At 47.8% G+C, this 16,021-nt stretch overlaps 1 protein-coding gene across 1 annotated transcript; it reads left to right on the top strand.

The window, feature by feature from the left end:
* Positions 1–1,074: 1,074 nt before the first annotated feature.
* Positions 1,075–14,307, top strand: STIP1 (stress induced phosphoprotein 1; the record flags this gene model as incomplete). The annotated part of the gene is given in 16 exon segments (XM_079707301.1): positions 1,075–1,167; positions 1,171–1,209; positions 1,213–1,224; positions 4,495–4,704; positions 5,210–5,351; positions 5,751–5,892; positions 6,582–6,750; positions 7,965–8,091; positions 8,184–8,286; positions 8,549–8,669; positions 9,638–9,734; positions 9,872–9,996; positions 12,599–12,635; positions 12,928–13,031; positions 13,210–13,382; positions 13,838–14,307. Coding segments are annotated over 16 exon segments (1,767 nt in total). The 3' UTR covers positions 13,911–14,307.
* Between the last annotated feature and the right edge of the window lie 1,714 nt (positions 14,308–16,021).

Genomic DNA, 16,021 nt, shown 5'->3' with positions numbered 1-16,021 from the left:
AGGCCTGCCATGTTAGACAGGCCCTGATCCCCAATCTAAAAGCCTCCAAGAGTTTCGAGCAAAGGAGGGGGTTATCAGGCAAGCGGATCTACAGTGACCTTGGATGTAGTGTCGAGAATGGGTCAGACAGCTGGGATGGAAAAGAACGCTGTGGAGACAACCTATTAGCATAAAGGGCAGTTAAAACCCTCGGAAGGGACGGCATTACCCAGCGGGGGCGGGGGAGAGAGGTCACAGCAGGACCCAAGACCCTCATCTAAGCTCCCTCCAGACCCGTCATGCGGCTGCTTTGCTCCGTGAACCACATGCTGGTCCAGGACGAAAAATCATTTTTCTCTCACGCTCTAAATCTTTTCGCTTCTCTACAGGTACCTGCCCTGCCTCTGGCAGAACAGCCGCGATTTTAAGGACCGCCCAGGCCGCCGCCGCCGCCCGCCAGGTGATCGAGCACCTCAGTGAGGTCTTTTGTCTCCCTTACCCCTTTACCTCGAATAACGGGGAAACTCTCCTTCATTAAGTACTAAATACTCTACTACATAAATATGAACGATCCACGGCCCTGGATTACCAAACTCTCTTCCCGAAAGATTCAGAGGTGGTGCCATTCCACGGAGGGTCCCCGCCAAGGTGAGATTCCAGGCCTGTCCTACCCAAGCCCCAGCGCCTTCACCACCACGCGGGATTTTGGAACACCCAAACCCAACAGCGGGATCCGGGAACGCGTCGGGGGACTCTCCCGAGGCCGACCCAAACGGCCCCCCGCCCCCAGGCTGGGACCCCCGAGCCCGACGCTCGGGCGAAGGATCAGGGCTCTCTGCCGCCGGGGAGGAGCGAATTGCCAAGGCCACACTATCCGCAGAGCGAGAAAGGAAGCGGCCAGCGTCCCCAGCGACCCCGCCAATACCGCAGCCTGGAGTACCACCGCGGCGGCTGCGGCCTTGGGCTCCCATAAACCACGGCTACAGCAAAACCCCACCCTGCTCTTTGAAGGGCAGCAATTTAATCCTATCAGAGCAAAGTGTCTGCAACTCACCGCCCAATTGAAATTTCCTAAAATCTGAAGGCGGTTCCGTCATGGAGTCCGTCAGCCCAATGGGAGAGGTGGAAATTTCCAGAAAGAACAGGACCAATGGGCGCGGCCAGCGCGGCCACGATTGGCGGACCAAGTGACCAGTCACTGTCGCAGAGGTCTGCCCTTCCCTCCAATCATAGAGCCTATGGTGGGCGGAGCTTTTAGGGGAAGTCCAATCCTGAGATGCGGGGGAGGCAGGGTTCTCCATATTGTCCAATGAGAGAGAAGCAAAGATGATGGGCTAGACTTCAAGCCAATAGTAAAAAAGCTCATAAAGCCCCCTAGAGGAGCGCGACCAGTGAGCCCGAGAGGAAGGGGCGGGATCTGGGGGTCCCGGCAGCTTCTAGTAGGTTCCAGAAGGCGGCGCGTGCGGTTGTGAACGCGGAGCGGACGGAGTCTATTCAACTGGGTTCCGGGCCGGGCTATGGAGCAGGTGAAGGGGGAGGGGCGGGCTGAGGCCCGGGGCCGTTCGGTGACCCGCCGAGGCTAGGCCGCGGGTGGAGGAGCGGGGCGGGAGCCCAATTGGGGCGGCCGGGGCGGCCGGGGTGGGGACCGGGGCCGTCGGAGCAGCTGAGGCGGCGAGGGCGTGAGGGCCGCGGCGGGCGGGCGAGCGGGCAGCGAGGGTTGGCTGTGGGGAGCGCGGGTTCGGCTCAGCGCCTGTCGCCACCCGACTCGGCGAGATGGGCTGGGAGACGTATCCGTTCGGCATAAGTCCGATTCGCGGCGGGAAGAGGAGCCGCGGCCGGACTCCGGAGGTCTCTCGGGAAGTGGGTCCAGGCTGAGCCAGGGGGATGGCGCCCGAGGCGCTGGGAGGGATGGAGGTGGGCGAGGGGCCTTGCGAAAGGCAGGAGGGATTGGGTCAACCTCTGGGAGTTCGTCATCTGAAAGCGGGATCAGAGATTGCGGACGAAGAGACTACCCAGGACTTGGCACAGTTAACTTGGAGGAATTCGGGGAGCGGGGACGGGAATACACTGGAAGTAGCTGATGGACTTAGTAGCCAGAAGTAGGGAAAACCCTACTTCTCTGTATCTGAAGAGGCCGGGATGGAAGAGTGTTTAGTGAAGGTATGACGAGCAGCAGGCCGACTTCTTTTCATGATGCAGGAAAGGGGAGGGTGCAGCAAAAGTCCTTGGAATGAATTTCATCTCTACCAGTGTTTTACAAACGTATGTGCGGCCCCTCCCCCTCCTCGTTTTTCTTTCCGTGTGCGTGCGATTCAAGAGTAACAGGACTGATACTTACAAAACTTCGGTTTCAAATTGCAGAAGGAGGAATTAGTTGCTTAGAAAATTTAGAATATACAGATAAGCAGTAAGAAGTAAGTTATTTAACTCCTCTCAGCATTATTGGGGGGCCGAGTTTGAAGCTGCTGCTAGTTGCTTTCAGTGACTTAATTGTACGCTCTGTGGCCTGAGGGTTGTGAAAAGCCCAGAGAGGTTTTATTCAATTGGAAGCTGTTATTAGTCTGTAATGATTGACTTGGGGGAGTGGGGGGACAGCTCGGGTGTTAAGGTGTGATCTACAAAGCCGAACCTTTTGCCTTAGTATATAGGTATTGCTCTTTTAGCCAAACTTGGGGCCTCTTCGCTAAATTTTTAGAAATTAGAGTGGAAACGGAGAGGTTAATAAACATTTTGAGCCCTTCTGATAATTAAATTGTATCTGGGATTCAGTAGGCTGTGATATAGACAAGAAACAGAGGGCTGATGTGAGAAACACATTGCTGTGTTAAATTCAAGAAAAGCTCTCATCCCGCCGTTATCAAAAGAGGAAAAAAATTTTTCTTAATCGCAATTGCCCCTTGTAGAAGTGTAGGTACAGGTAGACTGTGAGTGAAAAAAAAAACTCAGGGACTGCATGTTTACCATGCCCGTTGTACAAATGGCCTGGCATTTTACTCCAGGTGTGTTAGAACCTACTGTCTTGCCCCCCATTCAATATGTAGCTTCTTCTTTTTTTTTTTTTAATTCTGAGATCCATGTTTCAGTTTTAGAAAATATTCAAGTTGGACAAATTTGAGTGTCCAAAATTGTGTTTTTTTAACTAAGCACCTTTCAAATAAATCTCACAGTGATAAACTTTTAAAATTTGACCCAATACAGACATACAACTGTATAACACGTCAGACAAAACAACTTACTGTATTACATGTACCACATGCTGATATTTTCTATTCCATTTGATGTTTTAAAGTGCTGGTTGTGTACGAACTTGTTTTCCTGTCTTACTGCAGGTAGGTGCCCAGTTTGGAAGATGTTCTGTAGGATAGGCAAGAACTTCACCAAGCTGTTCTCAGCGGCCTCGTGGTATTAGTTGAGTTTTTAAACTTTTTGCCACCTGGCCAGCATCTTGGGCTCTAAGGTTTTTATCCCTTGCTTGCTAAATTTGGTAGTTTCTTTTCCTTTTTCCTCATAGAGCTTGTCTCTCTAAGATCTCTCTGGTTGGTGGAGGTTCCCAATTAGTGTGCCTCAAGGTTCCAAAGCCATTTCTCATAACAGAATTCTTTCTTGCATCAGTACACTGGGTCATGGGCAGTTGATAGGTACCAAGAAAGAATGACTTTGTGTCTTGAGGGACACAGCTTAATCTCACCAAGTGTGTATGCATTTCAGGGATGACCCTCCCCTCTTGTAGGGCTCCCTGGTTAGGAGATTAATTAGGATCTTGTTCTGACAGGGCCAGGGTCACTTTATTAAACGTTTTGATGCGTTCCTGCTGTTTTCATTCCGGATATTTGAGAGGATAGTGGATTGAACCACAAATAGTGTTTCTTTATTCTTCTTCATCATTTTAGTAGCATATTAATACTTAAGCATGACAAAAACTGTTTTTTTCTAGCTTTCCTTAACCCGTTAAGGAACAGACCAGTAATCTACCCGTGTTGTGACATGTTACCACATCTGTAAGTGGAAACAGATTGTTCTTTGATCATAGGTGAGCGTCTTGATGCTCCTGGAGCCGGCAGGTTGCTGAAGCACGTATCAGTGCACACTCAGTCCACTTCCTTCTTGGTTGCCTCTTCCTGTGAGGAGTAACTAGGCCTGTGTTCAGTTTATCATTCGAACTCGGGAAATCCATGGCAAATAAATTTGTTTTTCCACAAAACGAACTCATGAGTATGTTCTAGAGTGGCTTCATCAGCTCAAAGTAGAGATTTTTGGAAGAGTGGCTGGAGTTCTCACTGATCCACAGGGGAGCCAGCAAAGAACAGTGTCAGGCCACTTCTTCCTGGTTATTTTTTCCTTGCTGGTTCCCAAAGGTGTGGGAAATGTAAATTAATGAATCTATGATTTCTCTTTTCTGATCCATAAAGTAACCTGTTTGTCAATAGCTGTGGAAAGGAATGAGTATCCTCTAAGAAATTGGGACTAAAGAGACATTTTATGGAGAGAAACTATATTGGTTCCTTTTCTTCTCAGGTAAATGAGCTCAAAGAAAAGGGCAACAAGGCCCTGAGTGCTGGCAACATCGATGATGCGTTGCAGTGCTACTCGGAAGCCATTAAGTTAGACCCCCAGAACCACGTGCTCTACAGCAATCGTTCCGCAGCCTATGCCAAGAAAGGAGACTACCAGAAGGCTTACGAGGACGGCTGCAGAACCGTGGACCTGAAGCCTGACTGGGGCAAGGTAAGCTGTGCGCGTGCTGGGGCTCCTCAGGTGCCCAGAAACTCCTTTCGGGGGCAGTTCTTAAATACCAGCCCTCCTGGCTTGCTTAGTTGCCTATCTCGAGAGACTCAGAGTTGATTATTCCCCTCCCCCCAGTATTCTTCCTGCCTGTTTGAGAATGTTCCTCAGAGTGACGGCATGTTTCATCAAATCTGAGGTACCATCGGTTAAGACATGTCTTATTTTTTGTACTACTAGGAAGGAAAACACTACCCCAAAAACTGACAACACTTAGGGTCATAAGATGAACTGGGAGGGGGCAGGTGTGCACCTTAGATGTTTGGCTGTGTTCTGTAGGGTCGATAATACACCATTGCTGTATCCTGCTCCTCTTTCTGTTTTTCCTTTGGCCTTCACGTGAATACCCATTTTGTTTCATGAAATCTAAAATAGTTTTTTTTTGAGTTCGTCTTAGGAATTTACCGCTAGGTGTCTTTTATTTTGTATTTTTCTTTGCTGATTTAAGGGCTATTCTCGAAAAGCAGCAGCTCTTGAGTTCTTAAACCGATTTGAAGAAGCCAAGCAAACCTATGAGGAGGGTTTAAAACATGAAGCAAACAACCCTCAGCTCAAAGAAGGTTTACAGAATATGGAGGCCCGGTTGGCAGGTAGGCAGGCACCATGTATACTGCTCTTTTCCTTTTATTTACTATTATTATTATTACTTTTTTTTTTTTTTTTTTTTTTTTTTTTTTGTGGTACGTGGGCCTCTCACTGTTGTGGCCTCTCCCGTTGCGGAGCACAGGCTCCGGACGCGCAGGCTCAGCGGCCATGGCTCACGGGCCCAGCCGCTCCGCGGCATGTGGGGTCTTCCCGGACCGGGGCACGAACCTGTGTCCCCTGCATCGGCAGGCGGACTCTTAACCACTGCGCCACCAGGGAAGCCCTCCTATTATTTTTTAATTGGGATTAACTTTGAGGCTCCCCCATCCCCCAGTGTTGGTCTAGTAGGCTATGTGGGCATAGTAACTGACTTCTAGTGATGTGCTTTCCTTCGTTTGAAACAGAGAGGAAATTCATGAACCCCTTCAATATGCCTAATCTATACCAGAAGTTGGAGAGTGATCCCAGGACAAAGATTCTGCTCGCTGATCCTACCTACCGGGAACTGATAGAGCAGCTGCGGAACAAGCCCTCCGACCTTGGCACGTAAGTCAAGGCGGCACCGTTTGTCTCTGGAAATGGACGTGAACGTTGTGCTTTCTTCCTGGGATCCTGTGGCAGGGGGTTACCTCGACCGGACTGCAGAGTTTCTCCCTTTGTTTTTTCTCCAAAGAGCAGTAGGAGTTTATTGCTTTGTTTACTGTTTATTTGTATTTTTAGAAAGGGTCAGGGGGAGTATATATCAGAGTAATCTGGAGTGTTTGTTCTAACCCTCCCTCCCTTCTTCACTGCTCTCCTGCTTTGCTGACCTAGCACCAACCCTATCCTTTCTTTGCACATAGGACCCCCTCTCTCTGTTGGTATATTGGAGTGGAAACTCAAGGTTGAAAGGATGTCAGATCTAAAGAGGTCTCTCTAAACCTTGTACTGCTATCTGTGACTGTCTGAATCCCTCTGTCTCCTGAGATCAGACAAAGTGTATCTCTAACTCATTTATTTCTCTGTGTATCTGCTGGCCTCAAATAAATTTGGTCTGTGTTACCTCATTTTATATGGATATTTGAAAGGTTGAGTATTCCCCATTTGTAACTTTTAGTACAGGATCTAGGAACCTTTTCACGGGTGAGAAGCTTTTATATACAGTAATCTGAGCTTTAGCAGTAAATGGGGTTTAAGATCAGTTGTGGAGAGGACTAAGTGCTGTTTTTTGTTTTTGTTTTTTTAACCAATACTAGGAAGTTGCAAGATCCCCGGATCATGACTACTCTCAGCGTCCTCCTGGGGGTCGATCTAGGTGGGATGGATGAAGAGGAGGAAGTTGCGACACCTCCACCGCCGCCGCCTCCCAGAAAGGAGACAAAACCAGAGCCGATGGAAGAAGATCTTCCAGAGAATAAGAAGCAGGTGTCTCGCTCTTTTTTTTTTTTTTACACTGTTTACTATTATGAATTTAGAAGAAACAGCCAAGTCAACTAGAAATATGTGTGTCAGTTGGGACCATCTATAGACTTTCATTGGCTGTGATTGTTTTCTGAATGCTCAGTATGTGCTAAAGTTACTGTTGTTAATTAAAATGGTCAGGGGACTTCCCTGGTGCTCCCAGTGCAGGGGTCCTGGGTTCGATCCCTGGCGGGAACTAGATCCTGCTTGCATGCTGCAACTTAAGAGTTCACATGCCACAACTAAGAGTCCACGTGCCGCAACTAAGACCCAGTGCAGCCAAAATAAATAAATAAATAATAAATATTTAAAAAATAAAATAGTATATTAAATGGTCCACGTAACAAGCAGTTTCATAGGAATCGTGTATCTCAAAGTCTTCAGGCAGCGGAAGCTACTAGTCCATAGTCCCACGGCCGCTGTGGTTCTGGCAGTGTGGATGTCAGCCAGGGCCAGCCAATAAAGTTGTGTGTGGTCCTTGTCCTTGCGGAGATCCAGAGGAATGCTGTCTATCATTCCTTATGCTTCTGTTTCCTGGTTGGACGTGGTGTGTAGTTGAAAGTTGTCTGTGTTGCTAAGTGAACAACTTTCAGTCTTCCAGAGCAGGAGGCATGTGCCTGAACGATTTTATTTCCCTTCTTATAAATGGGAACAGCAGATTGTTGCCAAATTTAGTACCTTTAAATGGGTAAGCGTTGGTTGTTCATGGCGCCTCAAAACTGGAAAAAGGCCTTATAACGTGGGTGGTAGTGAGCTCTGCTGAAGACTGCTGCCACCAGGACAGCCCCTTCTGCTCCTCACCCTCCTAAGACCCCGAGACAGCAGGTGACAGAAACCGAACTTGCTCAGGCTCTCAGAATTAAACCTAGCACAGAACTATGTTGTCCTCTCTGAAGTTCTTTCCAGCTGAAGGGATTTCCTCTCCCCTGAAGAAGCCCTCACTTGCTGACAAAGATCCAGGAGAGTAGGTGGGATAGGGGGAGTTTCAGAGGAAGCAGACATGAAAGTCTATAATTTTTCATCCTAACAGCTGATACTTCACTGTGGGTGTCGAGAACCTGCTTCCGTAGCCTTGTTAGTTGTGTATGCTGCGTGGTACCTGTGACGTCACAGGCCCTTGCTCTCTTTGCCGTCTGGTTAGATGTGCTCAGCACTGACTTCTCCCACACCTTATCTAGGCTCTGAAAGAAAAAGAGCTGGGGAATGAAGCCTATAAGAAGAAAGACTTTGACACAGCCTTGAAACACTATGACAGAGCCAAGGACCTGGACCCCACCAACATGACTTACATAACCAACCAAGCAGGTGAGACCTAGGACGCAGGTGCAGGAGTTGTTACATGGTCCTGGGGGTGAGGCATGGACTGACTCTTCCTTTTTGACCCTCCTGCCTGGCAGCCGTGTACTTTGAAAAGGGCGACTATGGTAAATGCCGGGAGCTTTGTGAGAAGGCCATTGAAGTGGGGCGAGAAAACCGAGAAGACTACCGACAGATTGCCAAGTACGCTTGACCTGGAACGCCTTGAGCGGTGTGGAGGGTTCCATGTCTGCATGGGGAGGGGGCTGCTGGCTGCACAACCTACTCTGTTAGCCGTGGGCTGGAAAGGAGGCTGCAGGATCCTAGACAGAAGGTGTTGGAAGGGCGTGGTCCCTGGGGCAGTGATGTGGGCCTTGTGTCTAGTTGGTTGCAGGTGTGTTTTTCTCTGCAGGGGCTGACCTTGTCTGTGTTCTGCCCTTAGCAAATTCTTTTTTCTCTTTGTCAGAGCTTACGCTCGAATTGGCAACTCCTATTTCAAAGAAGAAAAGTACAAGGATGCCATCCATTTCTACAACAAGTCTCTGGCAGAGCACCGAACCCCAGATGTGCTCAAGAAATGCCAACAGGTGGGTAGGGAATATGGGATGTTTTGCTATTTTTTGTTTTATTTATTGTAGTCATTACTATTTAGTGATAAATCTGTTGTCTTTGGTCATTGTATATGATGCTGCCCCATCACTTAATGATGACAACATGTAGGGAATAACTCAGTTTTTCTGCTGTGATTTTTGGTTGGCCAAGGTTTCCACCATAAATTTGTTGATATTGAGGGTCAGTGCTCTGACAGTGTTGTGGTTATTATTGTAATTTAAGTTTTTTCTTACCTTATACAACCAAATTACGTAGGGGAGTGATTTTATTCACAGAAAGATGAGGCAGAAAATTGAACTGTCAATACATAGATCATTTTCACACAGGGCATATCTTTGTATCAAGTGTACATCAATACCATTCATTCTGCTTCATAGTACCTACACCTTGATGATGAGGAATATAAAATTTTTTTTTGAATTGAGGTAAAGTTGGTTTACAACATTATACTTCAGTTGTACAACATAGTGATTCAAAATTTTTATACATTATATTTAAAGGTATTATAAAATATTGGTTATATTCTTTTTTTTTCTTTTTTTTTTTTTTTTTTTGCGGTACGCGGGCCTCTCACTGTTGTGGCCTCTCTCGTTGCGGAGCACAGGCTCTGGACACGCAGGCTCAGTGGCCATGGCTCACGGGCCTACCCGCTCCGCGGCATGTGGGAGCTTCCTGGACCGGGGCACGAACCTGTGTCCCCTGCATTGGCAGGCGGACTCTCAACCACTGCGCCACCAGGGAAGCCCCCTGGTTATATTCTTTATGCTGTACAATATATCTTTGTAGCTTACTTAAGCTATACATAGTTTGTAAGGAATATAAAATTATTAAACCAAAAGTTAAATCTTGCCACTGTGAAAATTGAAATTCTAATCAGACTTTTTATTAGCCCAATGTTTATGAGAGTTTAAATGACTATTCCAAGAATTAATATTTTTTTTAGGCAGAGAAAATCCTGAAAGAGCAAGAGCGGCTGGCCTACATAAACCCTGACCTGGCCTTGGAGGAAAAGAACAAAGGCAATGAATGTTTTCAGAAAGGTACCTACAGCTCAGTTGATGGAACTTTTGGATAAGAGCAGTGTAGATGTTGCTTTCTGTGCCTCGGCTGACTGTGGGGTAGATGCGCTCTGGTGGTGTGCTTTATTTTATTTTTTGTTTGTCTTTTCCATGTTCAGGGGACTATCCCCAGGCCATGAAGCATTATACAGAAGCCATCAAACGGAACCCAAAAGATGCCAAATTGTACAGCAATCGAGCTGCCTGCTACACCAAACTTCTGGAGTTCCAGCTGGCACTCAAGGTGAGGCTCTGGGAATGCGGAGCAGCCGTTAATGTAACCTGTGCATGAGGAATATGTTTTCCTCTTTTCATGTTTTCATCAGCGTCAGCTTGATGTTCTTATTTTGATCATAGATTCAAGGTGGTGATGCACATGTGAAATTTGTAAAAATACAGGGCCTGTGTCTACCCTGTCCTGGCCTGTGGATTTATTCGTGGTTGGGAGTATTTGGGAAAGTAGATCCTTTTCCCTCCCCTTTGTCCTTCCTTACATTTTTTGTTGTTTACCTTTTTAACATTTTAAGTGTATGCTTGAGTCGCATCAAGTACATCCACATTGTTGTGCAGCCATCACCAACATCCATCCCCAGAACTTCTTCACCTTCCCAAATGGAAATTGCATTTTCTAAACACTAACGCCCCAGCCCCCTCTCCCAACCCCTGGCAACCACTGTTGTATTTTCTGTCTCTGAATTTGATCGCTCTAGGGACTTCCTGTAAGTGGAATCATACAATATTGGACCTTTTGTGTCTAGCTTACATCACTTAGCATAACGTCTTCAAGGTTCACGTTGTAGCATGTGTCGCACTTCGTTTTTCGTGGCTGAATAATATTCCATTGTGTGGGTAGACCACGTTTTGTTCATCCATCCATGGACATTTGGTTGTTTCCACTTTCTGGCTATTCTGGACAATGCTGCTGTGAACATGGGTGTACAGATATCTGTTTGAGTCCCTGGTTTCAATTCTTTCAAGTGTTTTATGCAACAGTGGAAGTACTATAGTTCTGTGTTTAATTTTTTTGAGGAACTGCCTTACTTTCCACAGCAGATTTACCCTTCTTTTCTTCCGTACTCCAGTTAGATAGACCTGCGGCTGTCAGTCACGTCAAGCATGCTCAGATATGATCGTGTTCAGCACTGCAGGAGTTGCTCTCCATGGTGCTCTTGAGCATGAGCCGCTCTGTGCCTCTTGGCGAGTTTTAAACTCTTCTCTGGGAGATAAACCTGGACTATCTTGTGGGAACTAGACAAAATGTTATCTGTCTAGACACACCAGTACCTGAGTCCGTGATGGTTTTGTTTGATGCCACTATTTTCTCGGTCCATCTGGCCTAGAGACATCACTGCTGCTGGTGGGACTGCACAAGGGGAATGTCAAAAGCAAGTTGGTTTGCAAAGCAAAGAATAACATTGTTAGTCACCTGAGAGGTGGAACAGGAGTTTCCCAATGTGCAAATGGGAGGAAAGAATGAGGAGAATTGCTCCCAGTCTTAGAGCTTCTTGGTTGGGCCTCAGTGCACACACGACACTGCATAGCATTCTTTTCTCCGTAATTTTACGTTTTGAAGATATTTCAGACAAAAATACACAGAATACCTATGTTTTCCACCTTTTCTTCAACCATAAGCATTGACACTTCTGGCGAACCATTTGTGAAAGGAAATGATACATTTTGGCACTTGACCTCTGAATTCGTGAGCATACATCTCCTGAAATGACTCTCCCTGTCCTGTCACAATATTATTAGCACCTAATAGCAAAACTCAGGCCGTAGTGTCATCTGCTTTGTGTCTATGTTCAGATTTCCTTAGTTGTCTAAAAATAAAGTTTTAAAGTTGTCAATATCAAGGTCCATTCGTTTCATCTGGTGATCATGTCCTCTTTAGTTTCTCAAACTAGAAGTTTCCCCACCTTTTGGTTTTTGGGGGTTCCCCCCCCCTTTTTTTTTTTTTTATCATAACATCAGCCTTTTGAATAGTCCCAGCCCCTTAATACGAGATGGTCCATGATCTGGATTTGTTATCCCTTCTAGTTCTGCTTTCCTTCCTTCTCTACTCTCCTTTTGCTGGGCCTGCTGTTAAATTACCAAGCTGCCAGGAACAACAGAAGCACTAGAGGGAGGAGGGATAAATTGGGAGACTGGGATTGACATACACACACTACTATGTGTAAAATAGATAAGTAATAAGGACCTGCTGTGTAGCACAGGGAGCTCCACTCAGTGCTCTGTAATGGCTTTGTGGGAAAAGAATCCAAAAAAGAGTGGATATGTGTATATATAATAACGGATCTACTTTGCTGTACACCTGTACAACACCTGTAAATCAACTATACTCCAATAAAAATTCTTTAAAAAATAGAACAGGGGCTTCCCTGGTGGTGCAGTGGTTGGGAATCTGCCTGCTAATGCAGGGGACACGGGTTCGAGCCCTGGTCTGGGAGGATCCCACATGTTGCGGAGCGACTGGGCCCGTGAGCCACAACTACTGAGCCTGAGCATCTGGAGCCTGTGCTCCGCAACAAGAGAGGCCGCGATAGTGAGAGGCCCGTGCACCGCGATGAAGAGTGGCCCCCGCTTGCCACAACTGGAGAAAGCCCTCGCACAGAAACGAAGACCCAACACAGCAAAATAAATAAATTAATTTGTTAATAAACTCCTACCCTCAACATCTAAAAAAAAAAAAAAAAAAAAAAAATAGAACAGAAGCATTAGAACAAAAGCAGAATGTTCTGTAATGGCCCTGGGTGAACAGTTAGATTTGTAATTCCAAGTGATCAGTCTGCCCTAGAGTAGCTCCTCTAAAGGAATGAGCCTAATTCTTTTTTGCCTTTCCTCCCTAGGACTGTGAGGAATGCATCCAGCTAGAACCGACCTTCAGTAAGTGCCTTTCTGTGCTGTTTCTCTGTCCCCTGACTGGCCAGAGGGTTGAGAGAAGGAGAGAGCATATTCTTTGTGTGTCTTTCGGGTTTGTAACATTTTCTCTGTCCCCTGACTGGCCAGAGGGTTGAGAGAAGGAGAGAGCATATTCTTTGCCTGTGTGTCTTTCGGGTTTGTAACATTTAGGAGCTAGTGTCAGGCTGAGGAACAATGGTGTTCAGATGAAGAGGTGAAAGAGCAGCCTTCAGAAGTGTGTTTTAGGGATGCCTCACCTCTCCCTTTCTGTCTGTAGTCAAGGGTTATACACGGAAAGCAGCTGCCTTGGAAGCGATGAAAGACTACACCAAAGCCATGGATGTCTACCAGAAGGCACTCGACCTGGACTCCAACTGTAAGGTGGGGCTGCTCTGGCCTTCAGTGAGCTCTCCCCTGCCTCCGTGTCTCTGTTTCTTCCCTCTCGCCTGTTTCTCTGTGTGTCTGTCTTCCCCTCAGTTACCTCTGTTATCTCGGACCTGCTGCAGCAGTGAGCCAGGTAGTGCTAACACCCTCCGCTTTTGGCTTTGCCGGAATGCAGGAGGCCGCAGATGGTTACCAGCGCTGCATGATGGCCCAGTACAACCGACATGACAGCCCTGAAGATGTGAAGCGGCGGGCCATGGCCGACCCTGAGGTGCAGCAGATAATGAGTGACCCGGCCATGCGGCTCATCCTGGAACAGATGCAGAAGGACCCCCAGGCGCTCAGCGAGTGAGTCAAGTTGGGGGCAGATGGCCTTCGAGGAAAAAGGTGGACAAAAGCATTGAGAATGCACAACGTTGGCAGCAGTGTGATCTGAGTGGAATATTTATAGTGTAATTCTTACTTGGAAGGTTGGCAGTTGGTGGTGAGCTGGAAGGATTTCATTTATATATGTTAGTGGCAATGGCTTAAGTGGTTAGTTGGAAAGACCAGTTTTGCTGGGAGAGTGGTCTCAGCTTAAACCCGTGTCCGTGGACTCATTTGCAGCAGGACTGGTCAGGTTCCAAACAATGGCAGAGGAGGCCCATGTGGGTCCCCCTGGGCAGTCTGCCAGGACTCCCTTACCACCTCTTGTTGGTTGGTGGTGTCCAGGGGGATTTGTGTTGGTTGGGGCTTGCTCTGCGAGCAAGTAAGAATTTTTATAGGTTGTCTCATTTCAAATAACTTTGCCTCTTGTTTGTCAGACACTTAAAGAATCCTGTGATAGCGCAGAAGATCCAGAAGTTGATGGATGTGGGTCTGATTGCAATTCGGTGATGACTTGCTCATCATGCCCCTTCCCTTCGCCCTCACGTGGAAAGAGGAGCTGGGACCGCGGCAAGCAGCACGGAGCAGAAGGGAGAGAAGGGGAAACAAGCGAACAACTTATCTATATATTTATACAGACGTACGAGGAAGATTCAGAGACTTGTACTCACGTATTCGTGCAGCCGCTGCCTCTGGGCCCTCCCAGCACACGCATGGTCTCCTTCCCCTGCCCCCAGTCGCTGTCTCAGCTGCTCTCCCATAGTTGGTTATTTTTTATTTGGGGCAGTGGGCTTGTAAGGGGAGGGGAGGGTGTTCTTCCCAACCTCAGGTCCCAACTGTCTTCACGTTGTTAACTCCACGTCCTCTTCTCCAATAAAACAAGCCAGTCAGGCGTGGTTATACATTGCTATGTCCCTGAGTAATTTATTTGCCAAAAGACTTGGAAGCAAATGTCCTGTAGGGGTCACAGCCTGGATTGGGAGAGTTGAGTGAGAACTGAGCACTGGGAACCAGGCCCGAACGCTCCCTTCCTGAAGGGTGGGGTGGGTGTGAGCTTGGCTGGGTTCCCTGGCCTAGCAAGGTGGCCGCTAGGTGGTGCTGTCGCTCAGTGAACAACTGAAAGGGGACATGGAGGCTCCTGACCCAGAGTGGCTCCAGCTCCGGAGGGTCAGATGAACTTCCAGGTGATTCCCGTGCTGTCAGTTCTCCACACTCAAATCGCAAAGCCGGAAACCAGTTAGATCCAGAGAACAGTGGGTCCCACTCAAGAATTGAAAACAATTTCTATTGCAAGAGACACTTCAGACCTCCTTTTTGGAAAGGTCAAATCTGTCAGCTGCCGTATGTTAGTTTTAGTTCTTAACTCACTGCTCTCAACTGAGTTCAAAGTATGTTTTTTTTTTTTTTTTTTTTTTTTTTTTTTTTGCGGTACGCGGGCCTCACTGTTGTGGCCTCTCCCGTTGCGGAGCACAGGCTCCGGACGCGCAGGCTCAGCGGCCATGGCTCACGGGCCCAGCTGCTCCACGGCATGTGGGATCTTCCCGGACCGGGGCACGAACCCGTGTCCCCTGCATCGGCAGGCGGACTCTCAACCACTGCGCCACCAGGGAAGCCCCAAAGTATGTTTTAATTACACTTTTCCACAGTTGACACAAACTTTCTAAAAACCCTCTACTTGGACTGGGGTGGCTTCTGGGGCTGGACTAAAACTTCATTTGTTCCAGGAGTGCAGCTTTTGGGCTAGGAAGCTGCTGAGGCCAGCAGCTGGCTGCACTTCCTGCTGCCTTGACTTTGCATAAGCTGGCCTTCCCCTGGGAATCCCCAGCAGGCCTCCCCCATCTGGGTGGCACAGTCCTCCACAGGGATTCTGCTGCACCTTTGGTGCTACTGTCTCTTCAGGCTCTGTTCCCTCCATCCCCAAATTGATTGTCTAGAAAGGCTGAATTTCTGCTGGGAGCCAGTGACTATAAGACCTTGCTTTCCCAAAGCTTACGTCCTGTTGCAGGTGATAGGAAGACGCTGGGCCACCAGGGGCCCTCTGAGTCACATTTGCGTAGGGACATGACAGGAGTGAGTCTCGTGGGTACTGGCCCCAGAGGGGAGTGATGCAGGTGGAGGGACAGTAGAGGTGGCAAGTCTGAAGTCTTGAAACCTGAAGGCGTCGGAGAGGCATGTCGTGAAACATCAGGGGCCAATTTCTGTTCAGCTGTTCCCCTGGGCAGTTCTAAGGTTGACAAGTTTGGAAAAGAGTCCCTTAACTGGGGACAGGAAAGACATAAGAAAGTCATTTCCCTCAGGGCCTTTAAGGATCTACTTTGTGGTGATAAAGGACATTCGGGGCTTGAGCTGACTTGACCTGCCAGGTCCCTAAATAACCCAGATCCAACCCTTTGAACTCCATGGCTCTCCCTCTCTGCAGCTGAGTGATGCTTACAGCCCAAGGACCTCCACCTCATGACAGGTTGGAGATGAGAGATGGCTCCGACAAGGGAGCACAAATAGGTGGCTTCTCTAGTTTGAATCGAGCTTCCCTTCAAATGACGGGACCCTTTGTGTGGTCTTGGGTCCACAAGCCCCACTTGCTTCCTGTGCTCACTGGGAGCAAAGGCAGGGCCCCACTG

Source organism: Hyperoodon ampullatus (genome assembly GCF_949752795.1).
Source record: "Hyperoodon ampullatus genome assembly, chromosome: 7".
NCBI classification, from domain to species: domain Eukaryota; kingdom Metazoa; phylum Chordata; class Mammalia; order Artiodactyla; family Ziphiidae; genus Hyperoodon; species Hyperoodon ampullatus.
The sequence above is the reverse complement of the archived record's forward strand: the minus strand, read 5'-3'. Positions and strand labels throughout refer to the sequence as shown.